Source organism: Salmo salar, chromosome ssa02 (genome assembly GCF_905237065.1).
Source record: "Salmo salar chromosome ssa02, Ssal_v3.1, whole genome shotgun sequence".
Taxonomy (NCBI): Eukaryota; Metazoa; Chordata; class Actinopteri; order Salmoniformes; family Salmonidae; genus Salmo; species Salmo salar.
Genome location: NC_059443.1, coordinates 45388195 through 45415417, shown reverse-complemented (window position 1 = coordinate 45415417; position 27223 = coordinate 45388195). Strand labels below are relative to the sequence as shown.

The 27223-nt window shown below is 44.5% G+C and overlaps 1 protein-coding gene across 3 annotated transcripts in view; it reads right to left on the bottom strand.

The window, feature by feature from the left end:
- LOC106583983 (ubiquitin carboxyl-terminal hydrolase 45-like) overlaps positions 1–27223 on the bottom strand; it is a 51283-nt gene that overhangs the window by 17830 nt on the left and 6230 nt on the right. For all 3 annotated transcript variants that reach the window (XR_006761222.1, XM_014168723.2, XM_014168726.2), the window contains exons 6-8: positions 7174–7325; positions 5663–5758; positions 5227–5357 (exon numbers count right to left, since the gene is read on the bottom strand). Coding sequence is in view for 2 of the 3 variants with exons in the window: in XM_014168723.2 (XP_014024198.1) it covers positions 5227–5357; positions 5663–5758; positions 7174–7325 (379 nt within the window). In the remaining variant the exon portion in view is untranslated. The remainder of the gene's footprint in view (positions 1–5226; positions 5358–5662; positions 5759–7173; positions 7326–27223) is intronic.

The window sequence follows — 27223 nt, the reverse complement described above, 5'->3', positions numbered from 1 at the left end:
CTGTCCCTTTTCCCTCTCTCTGCCACACGCAAGAGGGGCAGAGGGGGGAATCACATATGTCCCTCATTTCATTCCTTTTAAAGATGCCAAAACATATAATGGAATATATTCCTTCAAATGTGTACAAAATGAGTGTTGGGTTTTAAAGCATGTTTTCTTATCATATGACCAACTTGTCTTAATACTTGAGCTGTTAGCGTGCCACCTCTTTAGTATCCTGTGTAAAGGAAGTGTAAGAAAGAAATTGAACTCAAATGGGAATTACAATGGGGAATTTGGCTTTCTATCAAGCAAATCGCATCTTGTATGCATGCCAAACGCACTCATCCCCAACTCTGCTTATCTAACAGCTCAAACACAAAACGGGTCGGACTGGTGCAGTATCTGGTCGGCACACAGTGATAATCGGGATTAAAAGACAGACAGAGGCACGCAGCAATCTTGGGGTATTTTTTCCGGGAAAGGAGCACGGAGCAGCAGCGGGTGAGAGGCAGACGAGCAGCTCCAATGGGATCATTGGGAACGGGGCAGTCTAGAAGCTCATCCCAGTGGAAGAGAGGCAGAAGGGCCCTGTAGCGCTGCTCCCAATCTGGCCCTGACCAATGCAGACAGCTGCGGTGCTAATACAATTAACAGCGGATGAGTTAGTACCAGACGCAAGGCAATCCCGGCACGTTGCACCACCTCGACAGGCAGAGGGGCGCCTACACACTGCCACACACACATTCAAACACCTTCAATACAACAAACTCAGCAAAAAAAAGAAACGTCCCTTTTTCAGGACCCTGTCTTTCAAAGATAATTCTAAAAATCCAAATAACTTCACAGATCTTCATTGTAAAGGGTTTAAACACTGTTTCACATGCTTGTTAAATGAACCATAAACAATTAATGAACATGCACCTGTGGAACGGTCGTTAAGATACTAACAGTTTACAGACGGTAGACAATTAAGGTCACAGTTAATTTAAAACTTTGGACACTAAAGAGGCGTTTCTACTGACTCTGAAAAACACCAAAAGAAAGATGCCCAGGGTCCCTGATCATCTGCGTGAAAGTGCCTTAGGCATGCTGCAAGGAGGCATGAGGACTGCAGATGTGGCCAGGGCAGAAAATTGCAACGTCCGTACTGTGAGACGCCTAAGACAGCGCTACAGGGAGACAGAATGGACAGCTGATCGTCCTCGTTGTGGCAGACCACGTGTAACAACACCTGCACAGGATTGGTACATATGATCATGGCAAAAAATGCCCGAGTTACACCAGGAACGCACAACCCCTCCATCAGTGCTCAGACTTTCTGCATAAGGCAGGTCCTCACCAGACATCACAGGCAACAACGTTGCCTATGGGCACAAACCCACCGTCACTGGACCAGACAGGAATGGCAAAAAGTGCTCTTCACTGACGAGTCGCGGTTTTGTCTCACCAGGGGTGATGGTCGGATTCGCCTTTATCGTCGAAGGAATGAACGTTACACCGGAGCGGGATCAATTTGGAGGTGGAGGGTCCGTCATGGTCTGGGGCGGTGTGTCACAGCATCATCGGACTGAGCTTGTTATCATTGCAGGCAATCTCAACGCTCTGCGTTAAAGGAAAGACATCCTCCTCCCTCATGTGGTACCCTTCCTGCAGGCTCATCCTGACATGACCCTTCAGCATGACAATGCCACCAGAGGCATCCCACTCCTCTTTCCATTCTGGTTAGAGCCAGTTTGCACTGTTCTGTGAAGGGAGTAGTACACAGCGTTTTACAAGATCTTCAGTTTCTTGGCAATTTCTCACATGGAATAGCCTTCATTACTCAGAACAAGAATAGGCTGACAAGTTTCAGAAGAAAGGTCTTTGTTTCTGGCCATTTTGAGCCTGTAATCGAATCCACAAATGCTGATGCTCCAGATACTCAACCAGTCTAAAGAAGGCCAGTTTTATTGCTTCGTTAATCAGGACAACAGTTTTCAGCTGTGCTAACATTATTGCAAAAAGGTTTTCAAATGATCAATTAGCCTTTTAAAATTATAAACTTGGATTAGCTAACACAACGTGCCACTGGAACACAGGAGTGATGGTTGCTGATAATGGGCCTCTGTACGCCTATGTAGATATTCCATAAAAAAATCTGCCGTTTCCAGCTACAATAGTCATTTACAACATTAACAATGTCTACACTGTATTTCTGATCAATTTAATGTTATTTTAAAAAAATGTAAAAAAATATGCTTTTCTTTCAAAAACAAGGACATTTCTAAGTGACCCCAAACTTTTGAACGGTAGTGTACATTGAGTCGCTTTCACGTTGGCACACATGTTCACATAATAAAAGCCACTTATCTATCCAGCACAAGCATGTAAAAAACACTCATCTATTATGCATGTAAAAAAAAAACACATCTTAAACATAAAAATCAACACTTATCTGACATATATAACGTGGCTCATATGTAATCACATTCAGTGTCCACTGCGCCACAAGCAATCATTTCTAAAAAAGACATTCCTTTTAATAAGTGTAGGTCTATTTCTTAGCGACGTCACGCTCTTCTGCCATACTCACATTATTGAATGCGGCTTTTTATCCACCTCCCTACATGTACGAGTGCATTGAATCTTTTCTTTCATTCACATAGACTACTCCTCACAAGGACAGACAAAAGTGTGATATGTAACATCAGAAATCGAATGAATGCCTTGTATAGGCAGCTGCAGCTCTGTGGACATTATTTATCAGGCATTGTGAGACCAGCTGAATGTGACCTTCCTTGCGAGAATGCCTGTTCTTCAATGCTTCAGCGGCAGGAGATCGTCCATGCATGTACAGACCTGTGTGGCCATGTGCCTTTGTGTGGCTGCCTGCTAGAGATGTGGCCCATTGTTGTACCCTGCTATTTTCCTAATGCGTTGGACTTACACACAGGTTGGTAGAAATAGCCTACAAGTCATGAAAGAAGGCCAGCTAGTGTGTATGTGCGTGTTTGCAGAGTGCATTTGTGCACGTGTGTGTGTTCGTATTGTGTATGTATAATTTTATAACTGAATGCTAGTGTAAGGAAAATGGAGGGTAAAAGTGTTCCTGCGTAAGTATACGCAAGATTCTCTCGATGAAGCTTTAAATGACAGCCCAAAGTCATATGACAATTTGCATCAGAATAAATTGTAGCGCTTTTTCCTCTCATGCACCATACACAGATCCCCCACCACAGCAGCATAGACCCAGTGGCGGGTCTGGGTACAAGCTGAGTCTCTCACTGGCACCAGAAACAGTGTGTGGTGTTGACCCTCCAAACCACTGGGCCTGGCGCTGGTCCGAGCCTAACCCGTCCAGCTGGCACAGGCTTGGCTTTGGGTATAGCGGGGCAGCCAGAAGGGCAGGCCAGGCATGGAGTGACTCAGCTGGTCAAGGGTGAACACAACACAACACACTAGGCTCAATCTGCCTTAAATACCAAAGGAAAAACACACACCGTGGGGTCCTACCCAAGTAGCCAGTTTAACAAAACAGTGTGTTAAGCACTAGGGTGCACATTCCCAGGTCAGGGCCGTCAACACGCCACTGAGCTAGGAGACCTCGGGTAATAAAGACGAGGATTGGACATGCACACAGCCTAGTGTGTACATGGCTTTAGTCATCCCGAAGGTCAACACGCTGCAGGAGAAATATCATGAACAGCATCAGGAGAATGTCCCTGTATAGAGGAGCGACTCTTGACCCTGCCCCACTGACATGCAGTTACAGAATGAGGAGAGAGACGTAGAGTTTGTTTGTGAAGGACGGGAGAGCGATGGCAAGTCATAGGTGTGCGTAGAAACATGGAATGAAGTGTGTTGCATGTGCATTTGTATGTGTCGAGTCAATGTGTGCATGGAAGAAGGGTTTGAATAAAAGGCATGCGTCGGTGTCATGTGCATGTGAGCGTGAGGAAGGGCATGAAATGAGGTCTACTGGGTGAATGTGTATTGGTGCATGTGCATGCGTGTTGTGCCTATGTATATGCCCGGCTGAGTGCATGTGTGCTGCAGGGTGAGGTGGTACCAGGTGAGGGGTGGCATTGCTCTCACACTCACACACACCTGGGCAGATGAAAGGCCGGGTACTTGGACACACCAGAGGCACCCAGCCGGCCGACAGTCTCCTCGCTCCAGCCACCCGAACGTTCCCCATCCCACCCAGACACAGCCAACTGTACAGAGCCCGGTCCTACCTAACCCAACAGGCTCCACACACCACAGCCAGCCTGGGCCAAACCAGCCGTTCAGCATGTTCCAACAACAAGAGCCAACCAACCATTCACCACACGTTTAAAGAGAGACCTAACCAACCGTTCAGCATGTTCAAAGGGGACCGTGTTCATAAGGGTTCACCATGAAACTGGGAGGGCTGCCCGGGCCAGCCACTCAGCCGGTTTACCATGCTCAGGTTCAAACACCAACACAGGTGGTGCGGTGTGTTAAAGAGAACAAGGACATGCCATGCTGTTTTGATTGCAGCTGGAAGCAGAGTGCATCAGAGCCATTTTGTGCAGTGAGGTCTATTGTTCGTTTCCGTGTGGAGTGGGTTGGTGTTAATGGGTTTAGTGTTGAGCAACGTTGGGAAGCAGGGTGGACTGAAAGACTGGATGGACCAGGTGCTGGTAGGGTCCAGCAGGTTGAGACAACCTCTTCTCTGAAGTGGTCGCCATGGCAGCTTTGACAACAGGGCAGGTAAAAGCTGTGGCCCCTGCCTGTATTCTGTGGTTGACTGTTGCCACGGCAATGGAGAAGTGCCAGACCAGTTGGGGTACGCTGACCTCGATCCTTGGGAGCAGGGCAGCTTGTCTGCATATGAGGCTGTGTCCAACATTGATGCACCACTGCCGCTGCAACCACAGTGCAACGTTTCTGCGCAGCCGTGATTCCATCACTCAAATAAGGAAGAATTGATGGCAACGAAAACTATTGATATCTCTCGGTGATCAAGTTTGTCATTAGTACACAATGAAAGAATATAATTATGAAAGCTTTAGCCGACCTATTACAGGTCTGTAGTGCCTCCTCTGGCACCCTACAGGGCAGCCCTCATATGTTCTTTTAATAAAATATATTTTAGCATGGACCAGCACAGGAAGCAGGTTAAGTCCACACCCATGGCTATACAATAGCCTATACTGGGTTCCGGCACCATCAACACCAATGCTGCGAGATGGTCAAAATATAAAATAAAGACAAATGCAGAACAATGTAGACTCTTACTTCTGGCAGAGCTGGTTGAAAAGTATCTTGGGGTTGACAGGGCCCTTCCCAGACTCCTTCATGCTGTGTAGGAAGAGGAACATGGCCGAGGTCAGGGGCTCTGGGCTGGGCAGAGTCACCGTCAACGCCCCCTGAAGGACAACCCCAGGAAAGGAGAGAGCGAGGGAGAAAACATATGAGTGTTATACAAGGCATGTATTTCATACATTGTTGCACTACCATGGAAAGGCTGAAGGGGTTTGACTGCATTTTACAGATGACTGGAGACGTGGGGGGTGGGCTACAACATGACTTAATGGTTATTTACAATAGCCTGTACGCTAATAATAAAAAGAACCACCCATATAGACAGTAATAAGTGGCTTCCTATGCCATGTACAGTATAAGACTATAGTGGTGGACTGGACCATACAAACCGGATGAGTGTGGAACGTACCACGTTTGACTCGGCAGGGGGGCAGATCTTCAGCTTGTGTCCCTTCTCCTTCACATCCTGTATCAGGTCGTTCAGCATGTGAGTCTGGGACAGATTCTGATGGACAAAAATCAGCTATTACTAACAATTTACCATTAATTTAGTCATCATCGTTTTCCCCTGTATGGACAGGACAGAATCATTTCTTATCAGTTAGAAGAATCCTGAATGAACATCTTCCTGCACTTCTTCCTTTTCATCATCCCTTCACAAAAAATGATAAAAACGGAAAAATATTACAAATGCAAAAAAAAAATAGAAAAAAAGGAAAGTCTACAAAAAAATCTCTTAATTCTGAGAAACTGGCAGGTGTAAGCCTAAAGACCATTATGCTAAAAAAGCCCTTTCCAAAGAAACGATGAGCTGTGACAAAACACAGAAAGGATTGCCCAGAGCCACCATTGTCCCATCATATTACTGCAGCATCTCTTTCTTCCCTTTCAAGCGACAGTTGTTTTGTCACATCCTGGCAATGAAGACAGTTGCTATGGAAAAGACACAATGACTTCAGCAGTGTGAGCTTTCTCTCTGACAATTATGTTGTTTCACCAGCAAAATTGCAATTTTGAAGGAGACAATGAGAATAGAAAGAGACAGAAAAAAAACGTGTAAAGAAAGAATGTTCAGTCTGGTTTCAATCACAAGTTAGCTCCAGAAGGTGATTAACAAAATGGCAGAAAACGGGAAGGGAATGTAAGTTTAAAATCCCCAAGACCAGACAGCCAATACGCACTGCAACATAGAGAATGTGTTCCATACCAGTCCTATTCTCCTGTGGATAGATGAGTCACACATATGCATTTAAAATACCCTTGTACTATATATGCATAACTTGTCCTTGCCTATACAGCTGTATTGTAAAGACATTAAAAAAAAATGACCGATGGCATTATGGCAGAACCTGTTTATATGTGTTGCCTGGTATGTTATGGTATTTTACTGTAGGGAGGAGCAGCACTTGACATGGCAGTTGGTAGTTTGACCAGCCGCCATGTTTACAGTACACCATTCCCTAGACCAGGGGTTCCCACGCCACATCTATTTCTATGGGCACAAGCCCTGTTTATGACACAGACTGTTCACACCCCTCTTGTTGGGGGAGAGAAAATGTTGCAGGGTTAAAGCTTATTTCCAGCAATTCTACACATTTTGTTATGGGGTGCAGAGAACATTTTGCAGTTCTAAAGCAAATTTTCTTGCAATTCTATACATTTTGCCATGTCTAATGTTTATTCATGTGATATTTGAGTGACTCAAACATTAGAAAAAAATCCAAGGCTAACAAACCTAGCAAGAAAATGTTAGCTGACATGGGCTAGTTGATCTGGATAGTTCTGTAAGGTATGCAATGACTTTCATTACACCAGTGGTAAAGACTCTTCGACATGACCTTATCCCTATGGTTGCATTTCATAAGCAGCCTCACCAGTGACAAGTTTACAGTATACAAACCAATCTCATAATGACCGCACCTGCATAACTGCGTTAAAGAAGCAGGTGTTTCCTAGGTTGTTGATGCCTTTGACCGGGACCAGTGTGCTGTTGTTGACCGGACTCTTCCCTCTGGACTGGTCTGCATAGTCGCTGGGCTCCTCTCTAAGCTTGATCATTTTCGATGTTGTTCCTGCAAGGCACAAAAAAGGAAGAGTTGTTCAACTCCAATATGCAAGGTTTTTGTCATCTTAAACTCTAGACTAGAATCGAGTACTCATGCCTAACTCAAGGTTTGTATTCGATTACTAATGAGTACTTGACATTTTCAAATGCAACTATTAAGCAGGTGAAATGTACAGTGCATTCGGAAAGTATTCAGACTCCTTGACTTTTTCAATCTACACACAAACCCCATAATGACAAAGTAAAAAGGCTTTTAAAAAGAAATTGAGCAAATATCACATTTACATAAGTATTCAGACCCTTTACTCAGTACATTGTCGAAGCACCTTTGGCAGCGATTACAGCCTCGAGTCCTCTAGAGTATGACGCTACAAGCTTGGGGCACATGTATTTGGTGAGTTTTTCCCATTCTCATCTGCAGATATTCTCAAGCTATGTCAGGCTATTTTCAGGTCTCTCCAGAGATGTTCAAATCGGGTTAAAGTCCTGGCACTGGCTGGGCCGCTCAAGGACATTCAGAGACTTGGCCCGAAGCCACTCCTGCGTTGTCTTGGCTGTGTGTTTAGTGTCGTCGTCCTATTGGAAAGTGAACATTCGTCCCAGTCGGATGTCCTGAGAGCTCTGGAGCAGGTTTTCATCAAGCATCTATGTACTTTGCTACGTTCGTCTTTCCCTCGATCCTGACTAGTCTCCCAGTCCCTGCCGCTGAAAAACATCCCGACAGCATGATGCTGCCACCACCATGCTTCACCGTAGGGATGGTGCCAGGTTTCCTCCAGATGTGACATTTAGCATTCAAGCAAACGAGTTCAATCTTGGTTTCATCAGACCAGAAAATCCTTTCACCTTTAGGTGCCTTTTGGCAAACCCCAAGTGTGCTATATTTGTATGTATTATGGATCCCCATTAGCTTCTGCCAAGGCCATATCTACAATGCAAAATCCATGTATACGTGTGTGTATAGTGTATAGTGCGTATGTTATCATGCGTTTGTATGCATGTGTCTGTGCTTGTGTTACTTCACAGTCCCTGCTGTTACTTAAGTTGTATTCTTACCTGCTTTTTAAATATGATTCTACTGCTTGCATCAGTTACTTGATGTTGAATAGAGTTCCATGCAGTCATGGCTCTATGTAGTACTATGTAGTACTGTACACCTACCATAGTCTGTTCTGGACTTGGGGACTGTGAAGAGACCTTTGGTGGCATGTCTTGTGGGGTATGCATGGGTGTCTGAGCTGTGTGCTAGTATTTTAAACAGACAGCTCGGTACCTTCAGCTTGTCAACACCTCTTACAAAAACAAGTAATGAGGAAGTAAATCTGTCTTCCACCTTGAGCCATGAGAGATTGACATACATGTCATTAATGTTAGCTCTCCGTGTACTTTTAAGGGCCAGCCGTGCTGCCCTGTTCTGAGCCAACTGCAATTTTCCCAAGTCCCTCTTTGTGGCACCTGACCATACGACTGAACAGTTGTCCAGATGCGACAAAACCAGGGCCTGTAGGACCTGCCTTGTTGATAGTGTTGTTAAGAAGGCAGAGCAATGCTTTATTATGGACAGACTTCTCCCCATCCTAGTTACTGTTGTATCAATATGTTTTGACCATGACAGTTTACAATCAAGGGTAACTCCCAGCAGTTTAGTCACCTCAACTTGCTCAACTTTCACATTATTCATTACGAGATGTAGTTGAGGTTTAGGGTTTATTGAATGATTTGTCCCAAATACAATGCTTTTAGTTTTGGAAATATTTAGGACTAACTTATTTCTTGCTACCCATTCAGAAACTAACTGCAGAGCTTTGTTAAGTGTTTCAGTCATTTTTCAGTTGCTGTAGCAGCTGACATGTATAGTGTTGAGTCATCCGCATACATAGACACACTGGCCTTACTCAAAGCCAGTGGCATGTCATTGGTAAAGATTGCTTTTTTCAATGGGCCTAAAGAGCTACTCTGGGCAATTCCTGCTTCTACCTGGATAATGTTTGAGAGGCTTCCATTAAAAAACACCCTCTGTGTTCTGTTAGACAAGTAACTTAATCCACAAAATAGCAGGGGGTGTAAAGCCATAACACATATGTTTTTCCAGAAGCAGACTATGATCGATAATGTCAAAAGCTGCACTGAAGTCTAAAAAGACAGCCCCCACAATAATTTTATACATTTTCACTCAGCCAATCATCAGTCATTTGCATAAGTGCCATGCTTGTTGTGTGTCCTTCCCTACATGCATGCTGAAAGTTTACTAAAGGGTTGGTAACATACTGATAGGTCGGCTATTTGAGCCAGTAAAGGGGGCTTTACTATTCTTGGATAGCGGAATGACTGTAGCTTCCCTCCAGGCCTTGAGGGCACACACCTTCTAGTAGGCTTAAATTGAAGATGTGGCAAATAGAAGTGGCAATATCATCCACTATTATCCTCAGTAATTTTCATTCCAGATTGTCAGACCCGAGTGGCTTGTTATTGTTGATAGACAATACTTTTTTCACCTCCTGCACACTGACTTTACTGAATTCAAAAGTTAAACTCTTGTTTTCATAATTTGGTCAGATATACTTGGATGTGTAGTGTCAGCGTTTGTTGCTGGCATGTCATCCCTAAGTTTATCTTGCCAATGAAAAAGTAATGAAAAGTAGTTGGCAATATCAGTGGGCTTTGTGATGAATGAGCCATCTGATTCAATGAATGATGGAGCCGAGTTGGCTTTTTTCCCCAAAATTTAATTTAAGGTGCTCCAAAGCTTTTTACTATCATTCATCTTTGTTTCATAGTATAGTTTCATTTTATTTTGCTTAATCACATGATTTCTTAATAGGCCAAATCAGTTGGGCTGCCAGACTTAATTGCCATACCTTTTGCTTCATCCCGCTCAACCATACAATTTTTCAATTCCTCATCAATCCAAGGGGTTTTAACAGTTTTAAACAGTCATTTTCTTAATGGGTGCATGCTTATTAGTAGCTGGAATCAGCAATTTCATAAATGTGTCAAGTGTAGCGTCTGGTTGTTCCTCATTACACACCTCAGACCAGCAAATATTCTTTACATCATCAACATATGAGTCACTACAAAAGTTATTGTATGACCTCATACACTATATTAGGCCCAGCCTTTGGAACTTTGGTATTCCTAGATATGGCTATTATATTGTAATCACTACATCCTATGGATTTGGATACTGCTTTAAAGCTCCTTTCTGCAGCGTTAGTAAAGATGTGATCAATACATGTGCTGTTTGTAACTACCCTGGCAGGTTGACTGACAACCTGATCCAGGTTGCAGGCACTGGTTACAGTTTGAAGCTTTTTCTTGAGTGGGCAGCTTGATGAGAGCCAGTATATTTTTAAATCACCCAGAAAATATACTTACATTTACATTACATTTAAGTCATTTAGCAGACGCTCTTATCCAGAGCGACTTACAAAATGGTGCATTCACCTTATGATATCCAGTGGAACAACCACTTTACAATAGTGCATCTAAATCTTTTAAGGGGGGGGGTTAGAAGGATTACTTTATCCTATCCTAGGTATTCCTTAAAGAGGTGGGGTTTCAGGTGTCTCCGGAAGGTGGTGATTGACTCCGCTGTCCTGGCGTCGTGAGGGAGCTTGTTCCACCATTGGGGTGCCAGAGCAGCGAACAGTTTTGACTGGGCTGAGCGGGAACTGTGCTTCCTCAGAGGTAGGGGGGCCAGCAGGCCAGTGGTGGATGAACGCAGTGCCCTTGTTTGGGTGTAGGGCCTGATCAGAGCCTGAAGGTATGGAGGTGCAGTTCCCTTCACAGCTCCGTAGGCAATCACCATGGTCTTGTAGCGGATGCGAGCTTCAACTGGAAGCCAGTGGAGAGAGCGGAGGAGCGGGGTGACGTGAGAGAACTTGGGAAGGTTGAACACCAGACGGGCTGCGGCGTTCTGGATGAGTTGTAGGGGTTTAATGGCACAGGCAGGGAGCCCAGCCAACAGCGAGTTGCAGTAATCCAGACGGGAGATGACAAGTGCCTGGATTAGGACCTGCGCCGCTTCCTGTGTGAGGCAGGGTCGTACTCTGCGAATGAATACTTCTCGGTTGATATCACATACATTATCAAGCATTTCACACATATTATCCAGATACTGACTGTTAGCACTTGGTGGTCTATAGCAGCTTCCCACTAGAATGGGCTTTAGGTGAGGCAAATGAACCTGTAGCCATATTACTTCAACAGTATCGAACATTAGATCTTCTCTAAGCTTTACAGGAATGTGGTTATTTATATAGACCGCAAAAGACCGTTGGCATTTCTGTCTTTTCGGTAAATATTATAAATATTATAACCATGTATTGCTACCAATGTATCATCTCAAAGATGTATTTTTTAATTTATTATTTATTTAACCTTTATTTAACTAGGCAAGCCAGTTAAGAACAAATTCTTATTTACAATGACGGCCTACCAAAAGGCCTCCTGCGGGGACGGGGGCCTGGGATTAAAATAAATACACATCACAACAAGAGAGACAACACAGAGACAGTCAGAGTATGAATGTCATCTGTTACAAGCAAGTTATTGGCTTCATGGACCGGCATCTGTCATAGAACAGTCGGAAGCAGCCTTGTGATGACCTGTACTCGTACTCCTGGGTAGCACAGGGTTTTTGCCTTGAGAACCGAGATGTTTCTCACCATAAAGCTGCCTATGATGACAGCTGGCGATGTTAAATGGGCCGGTCTCTCAGGCAGCCTCACGGTCTGATGAGGGTGGGAGCTCCGAGGATCTGAACCCGAGGTAGAAGCCACAGGAGAGGGAGACAGAGCACAGGACGAAGACGCAGGTACCCCCGGATCCGATCTTGTATGGGAAGCCCCCAAGGAAGAAAGGCGCTGGAACCTCTGGATCCAGGGCGGCAAAGCTGTTTCCAGTCTGTGTCAGGTCCGGGCTCAACATTCCAACGAGACCCCCGTATGCCTCAGGACGTTGTCTTCAACTTCCACGGCGAGTTTTGTCGAGCACAGCTCCGTTCTCCAGGGAAGAGGGAGACCCCTTTGGGGATGGAACCCTGCTGAGCACCGGCCAGTCGACACTGGAGAGCCAACATGTCTGCGGTGACACTTCCATCAAACCAGAGCGGTGTCCGGCTACTGAAGTGGAAGACAAGGAAAAAGTAGGCGGACGTGGATTCCCCAGTAGCTTGTGTAGGTTTGCTACTTGCTTGCTAAGAGAAGCCACTTCGCCACCCTGAAGTACTCCGCAAGCAAACAGTTGCAACATTGAAAGTCAGCACAGTCCACATTGTCCCGGAACAAAGCAAAGTAAACACAGCTCCTGCAGCACTGGCAACGTTCAATACCGGCCTCCATTTGAGGCCGCCGAGCCAGCTAGGCTAGCTGGGCTTCCAAGTATCTCCCCCTCTGCGGAATCTGGAGGGATCCCGGGACAGGCAGCAGCGCTCACAGCAACTAAGCCCAACAGAGCCACAGGATCAAAAATAAAAAGTATATAGAAACACTGTCAGCTCGACAAAAACAATAAACCAAAGTCTAACGTTCAGCTTTTGGCGTTCAACAACAAACATACGTCGTGCTCAGATGACATTAGGGATAATCCACCCCCAGAAATATTAACACATCTTACAGGGACAAGGTATTAAGGTAGAATACTGTAAAAGGCTGTCATGTGCCTTTTACTGAGGGGTGACATCCGTCTGGCCACTCCACCATAAAGGCCTGATTAGTGAAGTGCTGCAGAGATGGTTGTCCTTCTGGAAGGTTTTCCCATCTCTACAGAGGAACTCTGGAGCTCTGTCAGAGTGACCATCGACTTCTTGGTCACCTCCCTGATCAAGGCCCTTCTCCCCCGATTGCTCAGTTTGGGGGGAGGCCAGCTCAAGGAAGAGTCTTTGTGGTTCCAAACTTCTTCCATTTAAGAATGATAGAGGCCACTGTGTTCTCGGGGACCTTCAATGCTGCAGATATTCTTTGGTACCCTTCCCCAGATCTGTGCCTTGATACAATCCTGTCTCGGAGCTCTACGGACAATTCCTTCTACCTCATGGCTTTGTTTTTTTAACGAGAGATTTTATTTATTATAATTTTAGAATAAGGCTGTAACGTAACAAAATGTGGAAAAAGTCAAGGGGTCTGAATGCACTGTATATGCACTGACAAATGTTTTTGCTAAGATGAGCATACTGTTCATTTAGTAAGTGCAGTGAAAATGTGTTACTTTTTTTGCATGTTGTCACCTTGCAAGAGTTTGTCTGTATCGACATAGCTTGGTGCAGCAAATGCATTTTGAAACTTTAAAACTGCATGAGCTATATACGAGTCACGTACGAGCCAAGTTCTCTGAGGTCACCAGAGAAAAAACAACACCTAAAGTGTATCTCAATCTCCTGTGAGACCAGAGCCTAATAGTATTTTCAGGGAGCCAGGGGTTGCATTCAACCCATTACAGTGAGGGAAAAAAGTATTTGATCCCCTGCTGATTTTGTACGTTTGCCCACTGACAAAGAAATGATCAGTCTATAATTTTAATGGTAGGTTTATTTGAACAGTGAGAGACAGAATAACAAAAAAATCCAGAAAAACGCATGACAAAAATGTTATAAATTGATTTGCATTTTAATGAGGGAAATAAGTATTTGACCCCCTCTCAATCAGAAAGATTTCTGGCTCCCAGGTGTCTTTTATACAGGTAACGAGCTGAGATTAGGAGCACACTCTTAAAGGGAGTGCTCCTAATCTCAGCTTGTTACCTGTATAAAAGACACCTGTCCACAGAAGCAATCAATCAAACAGATTTCCAAACTCTCCACCATGGCCAAGACCAAAGAGCTCTCCAAGGATGTCAGGGACAAGATTGTAGACCTACACAAGGCTGGAATGGGCTACAAGACCATCGCCAAGCAGCTTGGTGAGAAGGTGACAACAGTTTGTGCGATTATTCACAAATGGAAGAAACACAAAAGAACTGTCAGTCTCCCTCGGCCTGGGGCTCCATGCAAGATCTCACCTCGTGGAGTTGCAATGATCATGAGAACGGTGAGGAATCAGCCCAGAATTACACGGGAGGATCTTGTCAATGATCTCAAAGCGGCTGGGACCATAGTCACCAAGACAACAATTGGTAACACACTACGCCGTGAAGGACTGAAACCCTGCAGCACCCGCAAGGTCCCCCTGCTCAAGAACGCACATATACATGCCCGTCTGAAGTTTGAATCATTCAGATGTTCATTGGCAGAGGACAACTGGGTGAAAGTGTTGTGGTCAGATAAGACCAAAATGGAGCTCTTTGGCATCAACTCAACTCGCCGTGTTTGGAGGAGGAGGAATGCTGCCTATGACCCCAAGAACACCCTCCCCACCGTCAAACATGGAGGTGGAAACATTATGCTTTGGGGGTGTTTTTCTGCTAAGGGGACAGGACAACTTCACCGCATCAAAGGGACGATGGACGGGGCGGGGCCATGTACCGTTAAATCTTGGGTGAGAACCTCCTTCCCTCAGTTAGGGCATTGAAAATGGGTCGTGGATGGGTATTCCAGCATGACAATGACCCAAAACACACGACCAAAGCAACAAAGGAGTGGCTCAAGAAGAAGCACATTAAGGTCCTGGAGTGGCCTAGCCAGTCTCCAGACCTTAATCCCATAGAAAATCTGTGGAGGGAGCTGAAGGTTCGAGTTGCCAAACGTCAGCCTAGAAACCTTAATGACTTGGAGAAGATCTGCAAAGAGGAGTGGGACAAAATCCCTCCTGAGATGTGTGCAAACCTGGTGGCCAACTACAAGAAACGTCTGACCTCTGTGATTGCCAACAAGGGTTTTGCCACCAAGTACTAAGTCATGTTTTGCAGAGGGGTCAAATAGTTATTTCCCTCATTAAATTGCAAATCATTTTATAACATTTTTGACATGCGTTTTTCTACATTTTTTTGTTGTTATTCTGTCTCTCACTGTTCAAATAATCCTACCATTAAAATTATAGACTGATCATTTCTTTGTCAGTGGGCAAACGTACAAAATCAGCAGGGGATCAAATACTTTTTTCCCCTCACTGTATGTGCTGGGGTGGCTTCTTAGTGGGGGCCAGTCCCGGTCCCAGCAGAACACAGACACACACACACCAGAGCAAACTGCGAGCATGGTCTCCTGCGGCGGAAGTGGGTTAACGTGCGGCTGGCCAGGGCGGCAGCTGTAAAAAGAGCCGGGTCATATGGGAGAGAGGAGCAGATGACAGCTGGAGAAGTTTCCGCTGTTTAGGGAGAGATGGCTCTCTGGGCCAGCTGTTACTCCTCCATGACCGTCCCAACTCGGCAAGAGGGAGGCAGTCATCAGTGCAGAGCAGGCCAGCAGGGACAAGCACTGAGGGATTATAGTTGGGGAGTACTCAGGAGACTGACAGCTCTGTGCACTAATCTAACACAAACCATGGGGTGTGGCTGGCTGAGACAAAACACACAGAAGATACACTACATAACCAAAAGTATGTGGATACCTGCTCGTAGAGCATCTCATTCCAAAATCATGGGAATCAATATGGAGTTGGTCCCCCCTTTGCTGATATAGCAGCCTCCACACTTCTGGGAAGGCTTTTCACCAGATGTTGGAACATGGCTGGGCAGGGACTAGATTCCATTCAGCCAAAAGAGCATTAGTGAGATTGGAAAGTGATGTTGGGGGCTTAGGCCTGGCTTGAAGTCGGCATTCCAATTCAAAAGTGTTCGATGGAGTTGAGGTCAGGGCTCTGTGCAAGCCAGTCAAGTTCTTCCACACCGATCTCGACAAACCATTTCTGTATGGACCTCGCTTTGTGCACGGGGGCATTGTCATGCTGAAACAGGAAAGAGCCTTCCCCAAACTGTTGCCTCAAAGTTGTATGCACAGAATTGTCTATAATGTTATTTTATGCTGTAGCATTTAGATTTCCCTTTAATGGAACTAAGGGGCCTCGCCCGAACCATGAAAATCAGCCACAGACCATTATCCCTTCCACCAAACTTTACAGTTGGCACTATGCATTCGGGCAGGTAGCGTTCTCCTGGCATCCAATGGTGGCAAGCTTTACACCACTCCAGGCGACGCTTCACATTGCGCATGGTGATCTTAAGCATGTGTGCGGCTGCTCGGCCATGGAAACCCATTTCATGAAGCTCCCAATGAACAGTTCTTGTACTGACGTTGCTTTCAGAGGCAGTTAGGAACTCGGGAGTGAGTGTTGCAACCGAGGAGAGACAATTTTTACGCAATATGCTCTTCTGCACTCGGCGATCCCGTTCTGTCAGCTTGTGTGGCCTACCACTTCACGGCTGAGCTGTTGTTTCTCCTAGAAGTTTCCACATCACAATAACAGCACTTACAGTTTACCAGCGCAGAAATTTGACAAACTGACTTGTTGGAAAGGTGGCATCCTATCACGGTGCCACGTTGACAGTCACTGAGCTCTTCAGTAAGGCCTCCCAAGTGGCGCAGCGGTCTAAGGCACTGCATCTCAGTACGAGAGGCGTCACTGTAGTCCCTGGTTCGAATCCAGGAATCCACATCCGGCCGTGATTGGGAGTCCCATAGGGTGGTGCACAAAACCGCGACTTGTCAGCGAAGAGCACTTTTTGCCAGTCCTGTCTGGCCCAGCAACGGTGGGTTTGTGCCCAAAGGCGACGTTGTTGCCGGTGATGTCTGGTGAGGACCTGCCTTACAGCAGGCCTACAAGCCCTCAGTCCAGCCTCTCTCAGCCTATTGCGGACAGTCTGAGCACTGATGGAGGGATTGTGCATTCCTGGTGTAACTCGGCAGTTGCTGTTGCCATCCTGTACCTGTCCCGCAGGTGTGATGTTCAGACGTATCGATCCTGTGCAGGTGTTGTTACACGTGGTCTGACACTGCAAGGACGATCAGCTGTCCATCCTGTCTCCCTGTAGCGCTGTCTTAGGCATCTCACAGCACGGACATTGCAATTTATTGCCCTGGCCACATCTGCAGTCCTCATGCCTCCTTGCAGCATGCCTAAGGCACATTCTCCCAGATGAGCAGGGACCCTGGGCATCTTTCCTTCTGCCTTTTTCAGAGTCAGTAGAAAGGCCTCTTAAGTTTTCATAACTGTGACTTAAATTGCCTGCCTAAGCTGTTAGTGTCTTAATGACCGTTCCACAGGTGCATGTTCATTAATTGCTTATGTTTTTTTAAACCTTTATTTAACTAGGCAAGTCAGTTAAGAACAAAATTCTTATTTTCAATGACGGCCTAGGAACAGTGGGTTAACTGCCTTGTTCAGGGGCAGAAGGAGAGATTTTTTTACCTTGTCAGCTCAGGGTTTCGATCTTGCAACCTTTCGGTTGCTAGTCCAACGCTCTAACCACTAGGCTACCTGCCGCCCACTTCATTGAACAAGCACGGGAAACCGTGTTAAAACCCTTTACAATGAAGATCTGTGAAGTTATTAGGATTTTTACAAATTATCTTTGAAAGACAGGGTCCTGAAAAAGGGAAGTCTCTTTTTTTTTGCTGAGTTTACATGCTAGGACCTAGTACAAACATTACAAGCAATAAAAAAAATGAACAATTCTTCCAGCATCCCATCATTTCCTATTCCGTTGTCATCAGTGTCATTTGTGAAGGGAGAGACAAGTGGTGTTCCGTCACATTAGGCATTAATGAACAAAACAAGTGAGAGGACCCAAGGCTGACGAGATGAAAGAAAGCACCCACTGTGCCCGTTTTCCTTCCCCGCCCCTCCCCCCTCCCCTAAACCATAACTCACACCATTTACACAATTTATCCCTTTTTTTTCATGCTCCGGGAGACAGCAAGCTGCTTAACCGTGAATTAACACACACTTCTCACGAGTACCTTAATCAGTGTTACAAGACTATCAGAGATGGGGAAAAGGTGGGTGCCGTGCTAGCTACCCGATTGCCATTTTGCTTTACTGCCTGTCCGTCTCTCTCTGTTCATTTGTGATTTTCTAAATGGGAAGACATGAGAAATGTGATCATCTTAGGTGCTCAATGTCCGTATGTGACATCTTTATGACTATAATTACGTGACATTGTTAATATTTGGATGACAGGATATGGGTCTACCTGCAGTACCTACAGTACCGATTTCATCATATAAATGGTATCAAACGGAGATTGCCATAGCTGCATGTACCATAAGTAATCCAAACCAGCATGTGCTTGGTTAGAGGAGGTTAAGGTACCTTGAGGACTTCACCCCGACCAGATAAACAGACGGCTCAGTTAGCTGCGGACCACTTGTTGCTGCTATACTCCCCAAGCCAATGAGGCCAGTCCGCTTCTGGCTCTGACCCAGCATTGCAAGGGCAAGGTGAGCGAGACATGGCGACATGACCCTTAACCCAAGGTTATCGTTGTGAAAACAACCGACCCTCCAGCCCACCCTTTCCCTGCTAAAAACAAACACATTGGCCTTGCACATGCTCCCTGAAGAAATCACTCCTTTGTAAAAGGTATTTTAGGCTCAGTACAAGATAAAAAGCTGTATTCATCGAGCAGCCAGTCAGTTCACCACTGGGTTCTGCCCAACTGAGGGAAGAAGGACCTTGACAAGCGTGACCTGGCCGTCTGACGTTCAGACACATAGCAGAGTGGAACCTGAACACTTTTAAACGCACACTCAGCGTAAGTACTGAAAACATGTTGGGTCACTTTTAAAAGATGGAGAACAAGCTATACGATGAAACATTTTGGCGCAGGTACAGCCGACTAGCGCTAGCTACCGCTACCAAGCATAAATGTATTTTACAAATGGATACTTCGAGTCAAATATCAATACTCACTACCATTGAGTATGACCCAGTTTGTAAGCCCACAACAGAGATCAGGACAAGTGTGTAACTATGGCAGGCTGAGGATGTAGACGGTCTCCCCCCCCAACCCTCCCTGCTAGATCTACTCTACCGTCACAGAATCAGTTAGTGATCCTGCTAAAACATCGACTGAGAATGTCAAACATCAAATATTGATGATAATTACTCGGATTTATGGCAGATGGATGTTCTTTGCCTGGCACTGTGATGGTCTCTGTGACCAAGCGGGGCGGGGTTCCGCCTTGGGACCATTGAATGGAGTGTTGGTCCACCCCACCCCAGTCCAGCCAAAAGCATCTGTCCCTCCAGCCGCCACACTGGAAACATCTGGAGGCCTGTCTGTCTGGAACTAAACAGCCATCAGGAGGGGCCCATATGTCCACACTTCACAACACATTGCAAACAAGTGTGGATGGGGTAGTTCCTGGTAGAGTGAGAGAACGAGTCAGAGAAATACGATATGGTTTTTCTGGAATCTGTATGCGATGGGGAAAATGTGACGAGATGGGTATGTAGCTTTGTGAGAATGTACCTGTTTATACAAGTGTGTGTGTGAGCATTCCGACCGGCTCCTTCGTTAAGGAGAGGGAGGAAAACTGGGCGGAATGGGAATGCCTATGGACACACTTCATCTAGGACCGCCACTCAAGGTAAACAATGTTCAGGGAGCCATCTGCCCGGGTGCGAGGGGGGGGGGTGCAACGAGCAGAAGCATATGGAAAAGCAGATTTTTCCTCCCCCTGCAGCAGTCGGGAAGGCAAATGTCAGCATGCGCTGCGTCCATGCTTGACTGTGCCGCGCTCGGCACCACCACCTGGCCCTCCTTGCTCAACCACCGAATATGGGCAGCAGTGACACTGTGGAGCTTGTCCCCAGGGCAGACTAAATGATCACGATGCCTGCCTGCCCCCCTCCTGCTGACTCCCTCCTTGACTCAAAGCTCTTTTTCACACAAGTGAGAAAGATAAAACGGCCATTGTTTGCTTTCTTTATGAAAAAAAAACAAAACTATTTATCTCTAAAAACTTGAATGGAATTGGACCAGAAAGCAGGCAAGCCTGAATGTTGCACTCATATTGATACTGAGGTTTCATTTATATAATCTGAATTTGTGGACACTTGCTACTATCGCAATAATTCAATAGCGCAAATCTAAGCCCATAATTTAATGCACGGAATACATAAAACACAACAGTTGGACACTGTGCGCTGTGCTGTCACTAGCTGCCGAAAAGGCTTCCGACAGGCTCAAACGGCAGTATTGTGGGCGGTCTTAAGGAAATTTGGTTTGGGAAAGCATTTTATCGATACGGTTCGTGGATCGTATGCTAAACTTTTTGCCATGGTGTCTACAAATGACATACAATCAAGTCCATTTCCTATTTTTCGTGGATGTAGACAAGGGGATGGCTTATCCCAAACATTCATTCTCTCTCTAGAGCCGCATTTGTGGCAGAAGGTAATTGCGTCTCCTTTAGCAATTAAATTATCCTCTCATATCTCTAAACACGTATGATATCCTCTTAGATATGATAGATATTGAGAATTCAATCTCATCTTTATTATCCACATTTGAAGATTGACTTATATCCTGACAGCAGCATTAAATGTTGCTCAATGAAGCAGCCAATAAAGTTTCACTTCACTCATTAAATCCTGTTAAAACCCAGTCCACTTATTTGGGCAATAAAGCTGCAATATGTAACTTTTTGGGCGACCCGACCAAATTCACATAGAAATGTGTGTTATAGATCTGTTCTATGTGCGCTATTTCTATGCTTGCCGTTCTTAAGTTTTGTTTTTGCGTCTTTTACTTTCGGTTTTGTACACCACCTTCAAACAACTGAAAATAAAAAATGTTGGTTATGGAAAATATATTTCACAGTGGTTTAGATACACTATACTTCCTTGTTTTGTCACAAACTGAAATTGGGTCAACTATTAGAATTTTAGGAACCAAGAAATGCCAATTTCTGCATATTGCATTTTTAATATACAAAACATCTCTGCATGGTTTTGTGAAGTTTAATTATGAGAACATTTACAAAGAGGTTGAATGAGATCTAAACATTTGGGAGAAGTTGCCTGCTTCCTTACAAACAAGGGTTGCTTCCATAAAGATGAGTGTTGCCACGTATTAATTTCCTAAGCAATGATGATTCCACTCTTTCCATCACTAGGTTATTGGTTAAGGATTGATAAACTTGAACGTAAATACCTTTGGAATGGAAAACATCCAAAGAGCCGGTTTGAGGTACTACAACGACAGAAGGGTAATGGGGGACTTGCATTACCAAATGTTTATATTTATCACCTAGTCCTTCCAGTTACGCCTACTCATGGTTCGATCAGTCTACATCAGTCACTTGGAGAGCTTTTGAGGAGGAACTCGTTTTTCCCATTAGATTACAATACATGTTTTTTTGTCTGGTATAACTATTAAGAAATGCATGTTATACATGGTCCCATTATCTCTAATACTAAATAGAATTTTTGGTGGGTTGAGAAGTGAATAGGTGGTAACTGGAAGAGGCATCTCCATACCCCTCTGTGGCATAACCATGTTGTTACTTCAGGTAATAAAGCATTTGAGTCAAAAGTCTGGTCTGCAATAATCTAGAGGAAATACATGTATTTAACTCAGAGGGTCTCCTTAGTTTTCAGTTTGCCAGGGTCATCATTCTTTCTTCATCTTAGACTAGGGTCAGCACCTATGGGATCCCATGGGGTACGCGTTTGGGAAGGCACCCTGTGATTGGATGAGGTTGTGTCAGTTATTTACTCTCATCTTCAATTACTAAAGCTGAAAGATCTTTCAATTGTTAAAGCGTGGACAAAGGATATGACTATTGATGATGAGGCTATTGATTGGGAAAATGTCTGGGAGAATATATTTCACTCAAAAGAACCCACACCATCAGTTAATTCATTTGAAGGTCATAGATCATACTTGACACCACTTGTAAGATTTCATGCAAAACAGTCTCCAAGCCCAAACTGTGACCTATGTTCCCTCAATAAACTTGACACATATAAACGTATGACATGGGATTGTTCTGATGAGTTCTGGAGGACAGTATTCTCTCTGACACAATTGATAAAACTGTACCCCTTGAATCAATCTCTGTTAATGACAGATCAGGTATGCAGCTGAATGACAAACAGCACAAGGCTTGGCTGACTGGTGCCAAAAACACATGTTCAGCACCGGTTGCCACCACATGACCTTCATATAAGGAAACGGGTGGCTTATTTTCAGGACATTTTTATATTGGGAGTTACATTTTTTTTTATAGTATGCTTTGTTAGGGATTGGGAGGGCTGGGTTAAAAAGGAGTCAAATTATTTTTTATTATATCGCCATTGTGATCTAATAAAAACAATTGCTCACAAAAAAACGTTTGCAAATCCGACAAGACGATAGAGGTTATTCACATGATCAAATGTACCGCCATTCCACCACAAACTATTTTTTTAATTATAAATTGAATTCACAAGACTTACTAGATTGATGTGGTGAATGAAACATATTTGGGATGTTGACATAAAAATATAAAATAAATCACTACAGTCGCTATTGTTCTAGAGCAGAGTATTGTAACTATGGTTGAAAACTTGAATACACCAGCCACAGCATAGGACTAGGCTAAAGAAAAATGGATATCCAAAACGTATCAAAAGACACGCTAAACGCTACTTGGCCTCTCGTTTGACATACTTCCTCAAAAGCCTATGAAGCGGTGTCATCACATTAAAACATTGAAGCAGATACTTGTAAGAGAGCATTTATCAAGAGGCTTGTTTGATTAATTTCACCATTTAGAATGGGACCGTTGTGGAGAGCCAAGGACAGCTCTCGTCATGCAGCAGAGAACAGGCAGTCAAGGGGAAGGCTGGGCAACACCAAATGTCTTATTAATTTGTTGCGACTGCAGGGCATGAAAAGCCTGCTTTCTTGCCATCTGAGGCCAAAAGAGCCCACTGCCATGGGCTCGCAAACACACACGCAAATATACACACTTTCCAAGCAGTTGCTGGCCACATTGCTTGCCTACATTAGTGTGCAGTGGTGGGAAAAAATACAGAAGCACCCTTGATTAGCTTAATAAAGGGACCACCAGGGTAAAAGCTTTTTTCTTATGGATATTACCCACTGACTGACTGTAGACCAACACTATTTCACATGTAGAACAGGAACCCTGGATTTAAACAAGTGTCTTATGGGCTGACCAGGGCCCCCAAAAATAGAAAATCTAGCCAACTGTACAGGGTTATCCAACATGTCACATGGTAAGAGTTGAGTTGTGTCCTTTGAGAGATGCCATGTAAATGGACACCGAATAAATACATTGTTTTCTCAGGGTTGAAGGTCCTAGATGAAAAAGGCTGAACACATAAAACCAAAATGTCAAAAAGACAAAAAGTGTCTAGCTCCATTGCATAAATGGAATGCATTGCACAATAAGGTATTTATTGTCTCTTTTAGGAGGGAAATATTTCTATAGCACAAACGTGTGTATTTGTAAAGAGAGAGAAAAAAAAACTGACTTTTCACCAGGTGCAGCATCCTGTTCCACTGTGGCTAGCATCTTTCTAAATACAAAAAAATACATAACACCAGCAACTAGAAAGGTAAAGTTCTCACTGAAACAACAGTAGAATAACCAATGCATTTTGTATGAATGGCAAGATTGAGGTGGGAGCAGCCATATTAAAGCCCCTATGCAGTCATTTTAATTTTAAATCATCAGTGGGTGTTTGTTTCATTAAAATAATTCAAAATATATCTTTTTTTATTTATTTCCTTGAGCCTCCTTTTGCCATTGAAATGCTCAATCTGATCATGTGGGTGTGTTGATACAAATGTCAATATTTCTACATACACAGCCCTGATTGGCAGATAGGACCAACTAGACTCTAGTCTAGACCCTACCCCCCTTACCCCTTCAAAGTAGGAGGATACATTATGCAAATAAATAAATTGTAACTGGTTATTGGTCAGAATAATACTATCAGATTGTGATGTCATGCGGTGAACCAAAAACTCCATCCCACCTAAACATGCTTAAATTCAAATACAAAAAGCTCTTACACTAGTAAAACGGCATTATCCTCATTTTTTTACAATTTCAGAGTTATTTCAACCTCATAGTTGGGAAATATCATCAAGAAAACTTGAAAATCATGTTGACTGCACTGCCCCTTTAACAAAGTTGACATGGGTTCTCATTTAGTTTTGAAGAATCCCCATTTCTGTTTAGAAATCAGCTTTAGAAATCGAGCTGTGGTTCTTATACTTCATAAAATTCTATTGAGCATTAAATACTCAAATATTGTGGCAATAGAGACGTTATGAGATCGTGTGCTGGTCTTAAAAAATGTAATTAAAAAGTATCAGCTCAAAAAGCACACGCAATCTATTAAACATATAGCCATTGGTTTTGGTATGAGTAGGAGAGGTGGAAGAAAAATATAATAGTATAATAGTAATAAGTAAAGATTCCGTACAATTCTGTGCGTGTCCTTGCTGTTGCAAGTACACTAATATCAAAGAGGGGGGAAAATTACTTACTTGGATGGATGAAAATCAATACCAGAAAATAATGGGCAAAACGCAGCGAGCGCCAAGCTCTGATGCCTATTCAAAGGAAACATTTTAATTTCCTCCACAAAGACACCCCAGCTGTGTTACAAGCCGAAGACTAGCTCCCTGAGGTCAAGTCTCCTTTTAGTGGGACTCTGGTACTTGAGCTGAAGGCCTTGTTGGTGAGAGAGTACGGTTAATAGATTTTCTTTCTTCCCTGAGCTGTTGTTGTACAAAACTATTATGGATTCAGAAAAATTCTTGCTGGGGCTCTTTTGTGCCTGGGGTCTATGGTAAAAAGAGAATGCAACAGACTGCCTAAAAACCTGGCCTTCAAGCAGAAATGCAATTCACCAGCTTCCCATCTGACAGTAGCAGTCCATTTTCACTGCAACAATGGCTGCCCGTTTTCTGTCCCTGTTTAGCCAGCCGGTGTGAAACAATCAGGTGGGAAGCAAGGTGACAGGTAATGTAGAGTTAAAGGGGAAGGGATGTTGGCTGTTGATGCCCAGCAGGGTTCACACTCTGTGACCCCTCAACACTGGACCCCTGCCACCCCCAAAAGGGACTGATCAAAAAACAAAGGATCAGGGACATCGAGATGTAACTGTGCCTCGTGCAAGTGTTATCTATTCCACTGAGTGGATGGGTGACAGGAAGTTGGGTGACAGGAAGTTATCTAGAGAGCACACCATGTTTCATGAAAAGGAATGGCAAACTCTGCCATCACAACCACAGTGAAAGTCATTTATGAGGGAACAAGATGGAATTTCAGTTCTGTGTAGTCCTGTACGCTTTGTCAAGGCTGGAGTGAGAGGAGGAATGGAGAATCTAATTGGATAGTGGTATGTTCAAACCGCAGTGCCCTTGAAGCTGGGGGAATAATACTGGAGGCTACAGCACCATTCTGTGATTTCTAAGACACAGGAAGAGAAAAAGCCCAACACAAACTCATATACCAACAACATGTACCTATTCACACAATCTATACAATTCAAATCAAAATGGATTTGTCACATACGTGTTTAGCAGATGTTATTGCGGGTATAGTGAAATGCTTGTCAATTGAAGGAATGTGTGTGTGTATGTGTGTGTGTGTGTGTGTGTGTCCAGTCATTGAGAGTGTTCGTCCCTGGGAATGCGCTGGAGCTGTTGATCTCCAGCACTTCGGACTCGTTGTTGGACCCTGGCTCCCACAAGCATGCCCCACAGGCCCTTCCCAGAGGTGCTGAGACATGCAGCATGGGACAGGGGGCACAGTGAGCTGAGGGGACTGTGGGGGGAGGGGGGAGCTCAGCTCAGTGGCCGGACCCCACACAGCTGCTCTCGTTCTTCAGGGAACCCAGCCGGGGAGCGTTGCTCAAGCGCCTAATGCCACTAATGAGTGCGGCCATGCGGCAGAGGCGGGGAACTGGAGCGTCACTCCCACAACACTACAGCCTGCCCCACTGACTGTGGTGGACCAGCCTAAGCTTGGGCATGAACACGGGGCAGGCGGGGGGGTCGAGGAGAATGTGGTGGCCTGGTTGAGGGTGGCTCAGCTGGCTGGGGTAAGGTGGAATTGGCTTGGTCTGTACAGTTTGGGAAACGCATGGCTAGGCTACAAAACCAATTTTGTGAAGGGGCAGAATCATGAACCAGTCATGGCGAGTGCAGGAAAGACAGAAATGTTTACTTGAAAATTCCAAGGAAATGAATCCTGTACAAGCCCCTTCACAAAAGCATTTACCAAATTGCTTATTACATCTCACTTCAATAGGAGAAAAAGCTGTACAATGAACCATCTTATCTTTACGAGTTTTCAGTTGTTGTCACCTGTGTGGCCTACCAAACGGCAGCTTTTCATTTCAGTGACGTCAGCAGTTAAGCCATACTGTGGCCCTGACCAACATGAATGGGGATGTCATCACAGCTTTCGTCAACTTAAAACACACCTCAGTGCGTCTTTTAATGCAGAAATGTGCTGTAACAAAGCTTTGAACATTCTTGAACCTGAAGCAAACTACGGCAAATGATTAGTTTACATATTTGCACAGCAATACATGCAACATTCTCAGAGGATTATTGACTGATACAGAACATGATGGTTAACAATTGGGATGTAACGACTCACCAATAAACATTTGAACCGGGTACTGATGCGTAAGATATCAGTGCATCTGTTGCGGTACAAACCGATCCAAATTAAGCATGCATCGGTCAGAAAACCGACTCAAATGTTAATTGCCTTCACTAATGGATGTTTTTTTACTCATATTGTTTATTCCAAAAAGTATTTATTTGTTGCGACTGAACTGTTGCGTCCTCTCCTTCAGTTCAGTAGCCTATCAAACTATTACGCATGTAAGTTCATATGACTTGTCAGATAACAACTGTGCACACTGTGCTGCATTAGTTGAGTGACAACCAATGTAAATTGTTGGGTCATTGTTACCAAATGCACTGCAGACAATTGTGTTTTACCGGAGTTGTGTGGCCTATGGGAGCGGAAGCAGCAACTCAGATCCA